Raw genomic sequence first — 13,514 nt, forward strand, 5'->3', positions numbered from 1 at the left:
CTACAGACGGAGAAACAGAGGCATCTATAGAGGGAGAGAGATGGGCATCACCAGTTCACCCAAAGAGGAACAGAGAGAAAGAAATACAGAGTTTTTGATATTTGAAATCATGGAAAAGTATGGAAGCAATGACATTCATCACTGAGACTCCTGGTCCTGAGCGACTAGGGGCTTAGAGGTTCCAGGACCCCTCTAAGTGAGGCCACTGACACCTTCACTCTGACTCAGGTTCCCAGGGCTCCCTGGGGGCAGCTGACCCACAACTCTGTGGGTTCACCGTGGAGCCCCTGGGGGACAAATCCCAGTGCCCAGCCCCCTCCAGGGGCCCTGGCACACGCGCACACGCTCGCACGCGCACACATGCAGACCCACAAGCACTCACAGCTCCTTCCAGAGAGCCGGCCTCACAGCCAGTGCGCGCGGCCACACCCACAACCACGCACGTGTGCGCACTTTCTCGTCCCCGGGGCTTCGAGGGGAGCGGCTGGGATGCGGGAGGGAGGCCGAGAAATCGGGCAGACGGGAGGAAAGACGGGGGTGGGGGTGGGGTAGAAAGCGAGGGAGGGGAGCGCAGAAATGGAGAGAGACAAGAGGGGGGACGAGAGCAGAGAGCAGAGGAGGAGGCCTGGGAGGGCAGGGAAGGACGAAACGGAGGCCCTGGGAAGGGAGGCCGTGGAGCGTGGGGGTGCGGGCAGTGGCGGGAAGCGGGTGGAGCTGCCCGGCTCGTCCGTGACCTCAGAGCCCCTGGCCCAGCTCCTCCCTGACGTCAGCCCTCCTCCGCCCCCGCCCGCGTCGGTCTTCAAATGACCCGGGGGCTCCCCAGCTACAGCGAGACCCGGGAGCGAGCAGGAGAGAAGCGCCCGCGGGACCCACAGCGATGACACAGGTGCGTGCGGCCGTGCGGGGACTCTGGCATCTGTGTGACCCCGTGGGGGGTGGGGGAGGCGCTGCGCGCTCCTGTGCGTGACGGCGACCGTGGGACAGTGACCCCGTCGGAGCGTTCGGGTTCCATCCCCTTGTGAAGGTGGCTATCCCGTCTGTAGTGTGTGAGATGGGACAAGTGGTTGCGGAACCCGCTGTGTCTGCGTGCGTGGTGCGGGTGGGCGAGGCAGAGCTGTATTTGCTTGACACGTGGGCCGGATTTCTACTTTTTATGTGTTCAATGACTATTAAGTTGAACCAAATGAAATCACGGCTATCTGGTCACTTTTGCTCTTTCAAAATGGCCATGTCATAGGGCTCAACCTTAACTGTTACTAATTTTCTGAAGCTCTGTCCCTTTGCTCCCACCCAGACACACAGCGCCTGTGTGTTTGTTGCTCTGTGGGTATCCGTTCCTGGTTTAGCTCCTTCCTGCCCAAGGGCCTGTATTCTCAAGTTCACCTGTGTGGTTTTTGGTGCGGGTCTCAGGATGGCTAAATTCTAAGAGCAGGTGTCTGGGGTTAGTTCTAGAACATGAATGTCTTCCTATGTGGCCACATTCTGTGTGTCATGTCACGTGTGAATATATGTGAGGGGCTGTGTGTCCACAGCAGATACCGGTGTGTTTCTGAGTGTTGGCATTAGAGCCCTCCAGTGGACACAGCGATCCCCAGCACAAACTGGGCCACATGGAGAAAGTCAGATGGGACCAGGTTTGGAGCAAAAGGACAGAGAAGGAGAATTCCAGAAGTACTAATAATGTAATTACTAATACTGAATGATTACTAGGCTAAAAGCTCTACCTATAGAAGCTAAAAGCCATATCCTATAGAAACAGCATGTGAGTCACATACATGATTTGAAATTTTTTAGTAGCCGCATTTTTAAAAGTAAAAAGAAAAAGGTGAACTTAATTTCAATAATATATTTTATATAACCCGATGTATCAGGGGTCATCAGACATTTTCCGTATAAAGCTAGATGGTCAATATTTGAGGTTTTTACGTGTCATATGATCTCCACTGCAACTACTCAACTTTGGTGTAGGGTGAAATCAGCCATAGACAATACGTAAACAGAGGAGCGTGGCACATAGCCACGCTTGATTTAAAGATGCTGAAATTTGAATTTCATGTAATTTTCCCATGCCACAAAATACTATTCTTTTGACTTTTTTCACCCATTTAAAAGTGTAAACACTAGGGATGCCCAACTGGCTCAGTTGGTAGAGGATATGATTCTTTTTTTTTTTCTAAGATTTTTAAAAATTTATTTGACACAGAGAGAGAGTACAAGCAGGGGGAGCAGCAGGCAGAGGGAGAAGGAGAAGCAGACTCTCTGCTGAACAGGGAGCCCCATGTGAGGCTCGATTCCAGGACCCTGGAATTGAGACCTGAGCCAAAGGTGGATGCTTAACCAGCTGAACCATCCAAGTGCTCCTGAGCGTTCTTGATCTCAGGGTTGTAAGTTCAAGCCCTACACTGAGTGTAGAGGTTACTTTAAAAATAAAATCTTGGGACGCCTGGGTGGCTCAGTGGGTTAAACCTTTGCCTTTGGCTCAGGTGATGATCTCGGGGTCCTGGAATGGAGCCCTACATTGGGCTCTCTGCTCAGCAGGGAGCCTGCTTCCCCCTCTCCCTCTGCCTGCCTCTCTGCCTACTTGTGATCTCTCTCTCTGTGTCTGTCAAATAAATAAATAAAATCTTAAACAACAACAACAACAACAACAACAACACCTAAAAACTAGTCTTAGCTTGCAGGGTTGTAGTAAAGAGGGTAGCAAGCATTTGGCCTGAGGGCTGTAGAGTGCCAAACCCTGCTACCTCTCAGAAATAGGATTTCATGAATAGATGCATTAGACTGTACTTGCTATAACATAACATAAAACTTCATAGCAAGATTTAAAAAGCTATCATTTCATTATGTAACCAATGCAAAAATACTAGCGAGACATTTTCCTCTCTTTTTTTCCCAAATGAAGCCTTCAGAATCCAGATGTGTAGCACATTTTTGTGCTAATCTATAATTTTTAAAAGATTTTATTTATTTATTTGACAGAGAGAGAGAGAGATCACAAGTAGGCAGAGAGGCAGGCAGTGGGGTGGGGGGCAGGGGGGAAGCAGGCTCCCTGCTGAACAGAGAGCCCGATGCAGGGCTCGATCCCAGGACCCTGAGATCATGACCTGAGCTTGAAGGCAGAGGTTTTAACCCACTGAGCCACCCAGGCGCCCCAGATATTGTATTTTCATTGGAGACACTTGATTTGCATTTAGAGTTCATAAAATTTACTAATAAAAAAGAAGCTTGGGGCGCCTGGGTGGCTCAGTGGGTTAAAGCCTCTGCCTTCTGCTCAGGTCATGATCCCAGGGTCCTGAGATCGAGCCCCACATTGGGCTCTCTGCTCAGCAGGGAGCCTGCTTCTCCCTCTCTGCCTGCCTCTCTGCCTACTTGTAATCTGTGTCTGTCAAATAAATAAATAAAAATCTTTAAAAAAAAAAAAAAAGAAGCTTCCTACACCCTACCTGTTTCAAACATACTTAAAAGCTTTCCAATAATTGAATCAATTAATTTAACTTAAATAAAATTAAAAATTCAGTTCCTTGGTCATACTGGCTGCTTTTCAAGGACTCAGTAGCCACATGTGGCTGGTGACGCCTGTATTGGACAGCACGAATCTGTACCCTCATGACTCATTTAACTCATAAAAAAGACCATGAGATGGGCGCTGGTGACACAGGAGTTTAGAAGATGATGGAGCCAAACTGTCTGAATGGCCTTGGGCAAGAGCATCACTGCCCTGTGCTTCAGTGTCCTTATATGTAATAGGAGCAAGTAACAGTAACGATCACACTTGGAGCAGTACTTGGCATGTAGAATGGGGCTAAATCCCCATTTTACGAGACAAGAAAATGGAGGCAACCCCTCTCTCTGATTCTGAACTCTTCCCGAAACATGTACTAGGCACTTGGCCCTGTTGGAAACCTGAGCAGTGAAGGAGAATGTTGTCATGCATTTGGGAAGTCAGAGAAAATACTCCTCCACCTGTGAGCTTCAAGACCTTGAGCAAGCTACTTTTCCTGGCTAATCAGTCCCCAGTTTTGCTGTGTATATGGTGGCAGTAAACATTATCCGCTTTTTCTCTCCCCTCCCCCCCATCCCTGCCCAGCTCTCCTGAGGAATAAAGCCAGTATATAAGCTGGTGGTTCAATGATCAGATTCTTGGGTTCAAATCCTGGCTTCTCGGTGATCCAGGTGTGACCTTGGGTAGGCTGCTCCACGTCTCTCTGACTCAGTTGCCTCCTTTGCAAAATGGGGATGACAGTACTACCTCATAGGGCTGTTGTGAGGATTTAAATAACTTGGTTTTTATAAAAACTTACAGCAGCATCTGGTACCTACCATACTACATTATTTTTAAGACGATGATGATGATCTCAACCCTAAGGAACCTTTCATTGTGAGATGAGTGCTATTTTATGTGTCACTAAGAAGCGGGAGAGGAGGAGAGCCCCTGTTAATGAAACTGTGACATTTCGTTGAGTGTAATCCTCACGGATTTTTAACACGGAGCTGTTTAAAATGTGTGTGTGTGTGTGTGTGTGTGTGTGTGCGCGCGCGTGCGCCTGGGTGGCTCAGTGGGTTAAAGCCTCTGCCTCCGACTGGAGTCATGATCCCAGGGTCCTGGAATCGAGCCCCACATCAGGCTCTAGAGAGCCTGCTTCCTCCTCTCTTTCTCTGCCTGCCTCTCTGCCTACTTGGGATTTCTGTCAAATAAATAAATAAAATCTTAAAAAAAAAAATGTGTTGGGGGGGGTGTTGTATTAGAATCAATATAATCAGGCATTGAGCTTTGCTCAGTGTTTGCCACAATTATTTTCATTAGTGAAAATAACTTTGCAGTACTCGGAGATCTTCTTTACAAAAAGGGGATGTTGTATTGGTTTTGGGGAAAAAACCATAGGTTTTTCCTTCCCTTTCCAAGAGGATTTCAGGACTCTTTCCCCTTGCTATCCCCTCTCTGCTCCCAGCAGGATGTGCCCAAGCCCACCCGGGCCGCCCGCCACTGCTCAGGCCTGGCCCGGCGGGTGCTGACTATCACCTTCGCGCTGCTCATCTTGGGCCTCATGACCTGGGCCTACGCCGCCGGGGTGCCGCTGGCCTCTGATCGCTACGGCCTCCTGGCCTTCGGTCTCTACGGGGCCTTCCTCTCCGCGCACCTGGTGGCGCAGAGCCTCTTCGCGTACCTGGAGCACCGGCGGGTGGCGTCGGCGGCGCGGCGGGCGGCTGCGCGGGGGCCCCTGGACGCAGCGGCGGCGCGCAGCGTGGCGCTGACCATCTCGGCCTACCAGGAGGACCCGGCGTACCTGCGCCAGTGCCTGGCGTCCGCGCGCGCCCTGCAGTACCCGCGCGCGCGGCTGCGCGTCCTCATGGTGGTGGACGGCAACCGCGCCGAGGACCTCTACATGGTGGACATGTTCCGCGAGGTCTTCGCCGACGAGGACCCCGCCACCTACGTATGGGACGGCAACTACCACCAGCCCTGGGAACCAGCAGCGGCGGGCGCTGCAGGTGCGGGCGCCTACCGGGAGGTAGAGGCCGAGGACCCGGGGCGGCTGGCGGTGGAGGCGCTGGTGAGGACGCACAGGTGCGTGTGCGTGGCGCAGCGCTGGGGCGGCAAGCGCGAGGTCATGTACACGGCCTTCAAGGCACTCGGCGACTCGGTGGACTACGTGCAGGTGAGTGACAGGTGCCTGCGCCCCACCGTGGCCCTGACGCTCGAAATCCGTCTTCTCTAGGAGTCTTCCTTCAGGGCAGAGATTGGCATGGAGCTGTTTCTAACTCCCTTTGTTTATCCAGCCGTTCAGTGTAGGGATCCTTTCGGTCACTGGTCGCACATTCCTTCGTAGATTCCTCTGTCCGTCCATCCAATAAGGAGACGTTTGCTTCATGCGTGTAGAGATTCACTAATTCCTCTCTTTCTTCATTCATTCATTCTCTTCCTTTTACTCCTACTCATACATTTTTTAAAAAAGTGTAGTTGTCATCACTCACAGTCATTCGTTTATTTTATTCACTCATTTACCTGTTGGATGCAGATTCTTTCCTTCCCTCGTTCACCCATGCATCTATCCAGTCATCCGATCGATCTAAAGATTTATTCATTTATCCATCCAAGGTAGAAATCATTCATTGTTTTATTTATTCACCCCTTCAGTGGGGAGATTTCTTCCTGTCTTCATCCAATGTAGAAATTCATTCAGTAATGCACTGCATTAATTTTCAATTGCTGCCTAACAGATGACCACAAATTTGGCAGCTTGAAACAAAACACTTATTATCTCCTAGTTTCCAGGAATCTGGAGTCTGGGCAAAGCTTAACTGGTTCCTCTGTTCGGGTACCATCAGGCTCTGATCATGATGTCAGCTGGAGCTGGGTCTTATGTCGGGCTCAGGGACCTCTTCCAAGCTCATTGTTTGTGGGCAGAATTCATTTTCTTACAGCCATAAAACAGCTTCTTCCAGACCAGCAAGAGAAAGTCTCTGACTTTTAGACCTTCTTTCAAAGGGCTCACCTGATTACGTCAGACCCACCCAGAAAAATCTCAGTAGATTAGGCAACTTAATTGCATTGCAAAACTCCTTTACTATTTGTATATAAGACAATATAATCATGGGGGTTATGTGCCATCACTTTTGCCATATCTATGGTTTAGAAGCAAGTTACAGGTCGCACTGACATGCCAGAGGAGGGTGTGATACAAGGCTATGGGTCTTAGGGAGGTCCTCTTGATTAGATATTGAAAATGACTATGAAATTTAAATTATGTTCGGATTGGGTGCAGATTGTCCCAGCAGTTCCCCACTCTTTGGTCCTCTCTCCTCAAGCACCAACCCTGGGCAGGGATTTGGCCTGATCCTGGCCCCTTCCACCCCCCAGGTCTGTGACTCGGATACAAGGCTGGACCCCATGGCACTGCTGGAGCTGGTGCGGGTGCTGGATGAAGACCCCCGGGTAGGGGCTGTTGGGGGGGACGTGCGGATCCTTAACCCCCTGGACTCCTGGGTCAGCTTCCTAAGCAGCCTCCGGTACTGGGTGGCTTTCAATGTGGAGCGGGCTTGTCAGAGCTACTTCCATTGTGTGTCCTGCATCAGCGGTCCCCTAGGTGAGCAGGGGTGGGGCTTGGGAGGATCATGGAGAGAGCGGATGGGACGAGAGGGAGCCAGAACAGCCTGAGGATGTGACTGAGATTGGGGACAAAGATGGGGCTGCAACAAGGCTTTGGGATAGGGATAAGACTGGCTTTGGGATAGGGATAAGACTGGACTGGAGGTGGGATGGTGTTCCGTGGGGTTGGAGAAGGGTGTGGATGGAGATAGGGAATGGGGAAAGGTTTGGGGGAGTGAATGGGATGGAATTAGAGTCAAGGACAGGGTTGGGGCCAAGTTTGGGGTTGGTGAAGGGTATTTGGATAGGGGTGAGTAGGGGATCAGGCTGAAGATGGATATGGGGTTGAGGATGGAGTTGGGGTGGTTTTGCTGTCAAAGTGGGTGTGGGTGTAGTTCAGGGACAGGATTGGGGCACATTTGGGGTGGGTATGGAATTGAAGAAGGATTGGTGTTGAGCAGAGAATTGGGGCTGGAGTTGTTGCTGGGGCCAGGGCTGAGGACAGGATTGAGATGGTTGAGGATGAGGTCAGAATTGGAGGTGAGTTGAGCAGGAGATAGGACTAGGGACAGTACTGGTTACAGTAGAGGCTGACGCTCCTGCACTCCCCGCCCCCACCTAGGCCTATACAGGAACAACCTCCTGCAGCAGTTCCTTGAGGCCTGGTACAACCAGAAGTTCCTGGGCACTCACTGCACCTTCGGGGACGACCGGCACCTCACCAACCGCATGCTCAGCATGGGTTATGCCACCAAGTAAGCCAGGGGCTCAGGTAGCAGGGGTGTGTGGAGGCCACTGACTGTGTGTGTGTGTTGGGAATTCTCCAAACCCAAAGTATCTTGTGGGACAGTGGGCTCTCCCAAATGAGACAGGAAGCGTTGGAAGATATTGGAAGGGGCAGGGGTGCCATTACATTGATTGCCTCCTAGCAAGGCAAGGAGGGTGTGGGGGAATTGCACCTAGAAGACAGGACTCAAGATGGGGCAGGATGGCTCTGCCCCAGCAGTGCCAATCAATCCAAGTGTGGTGGGAAGGGAAAGGGCGTGGGATCTAGCAAGAGTGTGAGCAAGAAGAATCAGGAAGAGCTGAAATTCAGTGAGACTTGGGGAGTATGGGTTCGACCACGAGTTTGGGGGAAGGAGATATCTATAAAGCTAGACCCCATGAAAGGGCCAGAGAGAACTTGGGGGTACACCAAGGGAACCCATGCATTCATTCACAAGGCAAGCATTCATTACAATGTGTTTTATTTAAGTAATCTCTACGTCCAATGTGGGGCTTGAACTTAGGACTCCAAGATCAAGAACAGCACGCTCTTCCCCAGCCAGGCGCCCCTTATGTTTTAAGCTCTGAGGAGGCAGCAGTTGACAAGAGACAGGAATTCATGCTTACGCCTACTGGGGAGACAGTGACTAAGCAGAACCTGTAGCAGGCTGGCTAATGGGGCTGGAAAACTGATGTGCCAGGAAAAGGGCTTAGAGAGTCTGGGAGCAGGGTATGTAATGTTAACCAGGATGCCCTAGGAAGAGAAGGAATGGAGGCTGGAAAGGGTGCAGCTGGAGCCCTAGCAAGGGGGAGAGCCTCAGGGGACGAGGACAGACTGGTAATGGGGTGTACTCAAGAGAGGCTTATGGGCCACCCAAGAACTCTGAACGAAGATGAGGGGGCCATGGGAGGGCTCTTGGCAGAAGGGTGACGTGTTGTTGTAACAGGATCCCTCTGGCAGCTGTCTTGAGTACAGACTGCAGGAGACAAGGACAGGGAAGCTACTGAGGATGCCAGACAGGACAGGGGAAGGAGATGCGACGGTTGTCAAGTAATACCCATGGGGACAGAGTAGTTTGACACCTTCCACCAAACTTGACGGTCTGTGGCCACCCGATGACGGTTCATAAACGGGATCCTAGCCTTGGGCGGGCTTAGCTGCCAATCGGGTGGGGCTTGACCAGGGTGTCCACTGTGGCCACGGGAAGGGCTTGATAGGTCCCTTGAGCCCCAACAGACGGCTGCCTCCGGGGAGGAACATCGCCTGCCAAGAAGAGTGAGCGCTGGAGTCTTCGTAATCAGTTAGTGATAGCATTAGTAATAGGTCAGTTAACTGTAATGACATTAGTAACGGCAGTCGTGGTATTAGTCATCAGGCAAACAGTAGTAGTTGCTAATACTTATTGAGCAAGTACCACGGACTTGCCCTTGGCGTGTAATACTGATCTGGGGCTCACCGCAGCCCTATTAAGTAGGAATCCTTGTCCATCCAATTTGACTTCTGAGAACAGGAGGCCCAGGGAGGTCAAGAAAGCTTGCAACCCTGGGGCAGTCGGACTGGCGCTGACCCCGGTGCTGGCCTCAGGGAGGGTGGCGCTGATGGCCTGCCCCGTCCCCTCTCACGCAGGTACACTTCCCGCTCCCGCTGCTACTCCGAGACTCCCTCGTCCTTCCTGCGCTGGCTGAGCCAGCAGACGCGCTGGTCCAAGTCCTACTTCCGAGAATGGCTCTACAACGCGCTCTGGTGGCACCGGCACCACGCGTGGATGACCTACGAGGCGGTGGTCTCGGGCCTCTTCCCCTTCTTTGTGGCGGCCACCGTGCTGCGGCTCTTCTACGCGGGCCGCCCGTGGGCGTTGCTGTGGGTGCTGCTGTGCGTGCAGGGCGTGGCGCTGGCCAAGGCGGCCTTCGCGGCCTGGCTGCGGGGCTGCCCGCGCATGGTGCTGCTCTCGCTCTACGCGCCGCTCTACATGGGCGGCCTCCTGCCCGCCAAGTTCCTGGCGCTGGCCACCATGAACCAGAGCGGCTGGGGCACTTCCGGCCGGCGCAAGCTGGCCGCCAACTACGTCCCCCTGCTGCCGCTGGCCCTCTGGGCCCTGCTGCTGCTCGGGGGCCTGGTCCGCAGCGTGGTACACGAGGCCCGGGCCGACTGGAGCGGCCCTTCCCGCGTGGCCGAGGCGTACCACCTGGCAGCAGGGGCCGGCGCCTATGTGGGGTACTGGGCGGTCATGCTGACGCTCTACTGGGTGGGCGTGCGGAGGCTGTGCCGGCGGCGGTCGGGGGGCTACCGGATCCAGGTGTGAGTCCAGGTGTGCGGGCTGCTCACCCGAGAGACTTCAAGGGAAGCGAGAGGACACCAGCAGGGGCCCCATGGAGCCACGAACTTGCTGGGTGATTCTCTGGGCCTCGGTTTCCCTCCTCTGTGAAGTGAGGGGGTCAACCCGATTCTTCAGCCTGGACTGTTTTGGGGCTGGGACTTCAGGGTCTCTGGGGAGGGGTATTTATTGATCAGGGCGTGGATTTTTAGGAGTGGGAGGACAAGAGTCCCCACACGCTGTCCTGGGGCCTACTTCCTCCCGGTTGTTATTTAATATCCATTTGTACTGTGTGATTAGGATGTAATAAAGAATTTTATTTATTTTCTTCTGGGTCTCCACCCACTTTTTTTTTTTTTTTTTTTTTGAGAACTGAAGGGCTATAGTGTTGAAGGCTGGGGACTCATGGCTCTGTCTCGGGGGCAAGCTGTCTGAATGGAGACAGGCTCCTTCTTCAGGAAACAGGGCTAATAATTCCATGGGTCAGAGCTGTGAGGGCGAAATTTCTCATCTTTTCGTCACAGGTACTTATGGAGTGCCTGCTATGCGGGAACACAGTTAGGTGACACAGAGGACATTTTCCTGGTCTGTCCACTTGGCTACTCTCTAAGAAAGGTTAAATCATACATTGTCTCCTCAAACCCCTAGCACCTCACCCTTACCTTGCTTCCCATCTCACTGATCCTCCCAGTGATCTGCGTCTGTGTCCACACAAGCCACCTACTCCCAGTCCTGAGGGCCAGCTGTCTGCTTCAATGCCACCCCCTTCTACCGGGGCACTGGACCTCATGCCCTGGGGTCCACGCAAAGATCTCACGCCTTCCGTTCTTCCCATGTCATCAGTTCTTCCCTCCCCACAAGTCTTTCCCAGCAGCATTCAAATGTGCTGTCACTCTGATTTTTAAATACATTTTAAAAATGTGTTTATTTATTTGGTAGGGTGAGCGGTGAGGGAGCACAAGCATTGGGAGTGGCAGAGGGGGAAGCAGGCTCCCCCCTGAGCAGGGAGCCCATTGTGGGGCTCGATCCCAGGACCCCAAGATCATGACATGAGCTGAAGGCAGATGCTTTACCGACTGAGCCACCCAGGTGCCCCCCACTCTCTGATTTTTAAGATTCCCTGTCTTGACCTATTTCCTCCTAAGCTACAGTCTCATTTTATAAAGATAATCTCTACCCGCAATGGGGCTCAAACCCACAACCCTGAGATCAAGATCTTTTGCATACTCTACTGACTGAGCCAGTCGGTCGCCCCATACCATCTCATTTCTAACAGCAAAACTCCTTGAGAGCTGTTTACATTTGTCTCCAATTTCTCTCCCACAAAGTTCAGCCATGTCAAGTGTGTAATTCAGTGGTTTTTAGTAAGTTTATAGACTTGTGCAATCATTACTGTAATCTCATTTTAGAACATTTTCGTCACCCAAAAAAGAACCCCATACCCACAGGCAGTCCCTTGCATTCCTCGCCCTGAAACCACGATGCCCTAGACACCCATAATCTACTCTGTCTCTACAGATTTGCATGTATCATTGGCTCATTCCTTTTTATTGCCAAATAATATTCCACCACAGGGATGTGTCACATTTGGTTTACCCATTTATCAGTTGACTGACATTTGGGATGTTTCTGGTTTGGGGCCATTGTGAATAATGCTGTGAACATTCACATACAGATTTTTGTGTGAACACCGGTTAAGTTCTCCCCAGGGGGATTCTCAAGGAGTGGAGTTGCTGAGTCATGTGGTGAACCTGTTTAATTTATTGAAGTGCCAGATGGCTTCCACAGTGCCTGTACCATTTTATATTCTCACCAGCAAAGGAGGAGGGTTCCAATTTCCCTACCTCCACACCAACATTTGTTATCATTTTTAAATCTAAAAAAAGATTTATTAGAGAGAGCTGAATGGGGTGAGGGGTAGAGGGAGAGGGAGAAGCAAACCCTCCGCTAAGCAGGAAGCCTGATGTGGGGCTTGATCCAAGGACCCTGGGACGCTGACCTGAGGCTAAGACAGACAGAGCCACCCAGGCACCCCTCACCTGACTTTTTGATTATAGCCTCCCAGATGGTGTGAAATGGTATCCCACTGTGGTTTTGTTTTGCATTTCCCTGATGACAAGTGTGGCCTCCCACTGACTTTTAAACCCATGCCAATCAGATGACTCCCCTACCACTGCTCTATGGAAATGGTTCTGGTCAAGTTCATCAGTGATGTCCCTGTTGCTAAAACCAGTAGTCAATTCTCAGGCCTTGTCTTTCACCATGTGGCAGCATCTGACCCAGCTGATCCCTCTCCCCATGAAATGCTGTCTTCACTTGGCTTTGAGAATGCTGCAGCTAGCTGCCTGGCTTTCCCCCTGTTTTCCTTCTCAGTTCCTCTTTATAGTTTGGACTGCTTAACTTTGGAGAAACCTCCTCCTACACACTTCTCTTATCCATCTACACTCATTTCCTCTGTGTAACCAGTGGCATGGCTCTGGATACCTCACTCACGCTCCATGCCTGGGAAGGGGGCTCTGCCGCTTGTATCTTCAGATCAGACATCACCCCTAAATTTCAGACTCATCTACCCAACTGCCTCCAAGACACTTCCACTTGGGATACCTCCCTTACCAGACCCAATCCCTCATCTGTCCTCCTCATTCCACATGAAACCTGCTCTTCTGACAGCAGTAAACGGAATTCTGACACTCCAGCTGCTCAGGCCAAAAAAATGCTAGAACCACACTGTGCTCAACAGTGGCCCCTACCACACAGGATTGGTTTGGTTTTTTTTTCATTCACTCATTCTTTGATGATATCAATTAGTCTCCAAATCATTGACCAAGTATGTACTGAATTCCATGTTTTGCCAGGTTTGCAAATATAGAAATGAATAAGAGGCAGTCCCTGCCTTCCAGCAGCCTAGTCAAGTAAACAAAGAGGGTTCCAGAGTTATAACCAGGATGCCCAGACACTTATGACTTTTATTTTCATAGATGAAGGAAAATTTAAATTATTAAAGCTATAAAAGATTATAAATTTAGCTCCTCAGGGGTGCCTGGGGGGGCTCAGTCAGTTAGCATCTGCCTTTGGCTCAGGTCATGATCCTGGACTCCTGGGATGGAGTCCCAGATCCGGCTCCCTGCTCAGTGGGGAGCCTGTTTCTCCCTCTGCCTCTGCTCCTCTCCTTCTAAAATAAATAAAATCGTCAAAAAAAAAAAAATTTAGCTCCTCAGTGTCACTGGCCACATTTGACTTGCCTCATGGCCATGGGTGGCTGGAGGCCACCACAATGGACAGTGCAGATCTAGAATATTCCTGTCCTGGCAGAGGGTTCTACAGACATTGGCACTGCCGTGCCTGTT

The 13,514-nt window shown here is 51.4% G+C and overlaps 1 protein-coding gene across 1 annotated transcript; it reads left to right on the top strand.

The window, feature by feature from the left end:
• Positions 1 to 613: 613 nt before the first annotated feature.
• HAS1 (hyaluronan synthase 1) lies at positions 614 to 10,495 on the top strand. The gene is made up of 5 exons (XM_059382687.1): positions 614 to 886; positions 4,950 to 5,657; positions 6,860 to 7,085; positions 7,710 to 7,842; positions 9,480 to 10,495. The coding sequence occupies exons 1-5, from the start codon at positions 878 to 880 to the stop codon at positions 10,153 to 10,155; spliced, it is 1,752 nt and encodes a 583-aa protein (XP_059238670.1). The 5' UTR covers positions 614 to 877; the 3' UTR covers positions 10,156 to 10,495.
• The last annotated feature ends 3,019 nt before the right edge of the window (positions 10,496 to 13,514 follow it).

This window comes from Mustela nigripes, chromosome 17 (assembly GCF_022355385.1).
Source record: "Mustela nigripes isolate SB6536 chromosome 17, MUSNIG.SB6536, whole genome shotgun sequence".
NCBI lineage: Eukaryota > Metazoa > Chordata > Mammalia > Carnivora > Mustelidae > Mustela > Mustela nigripes.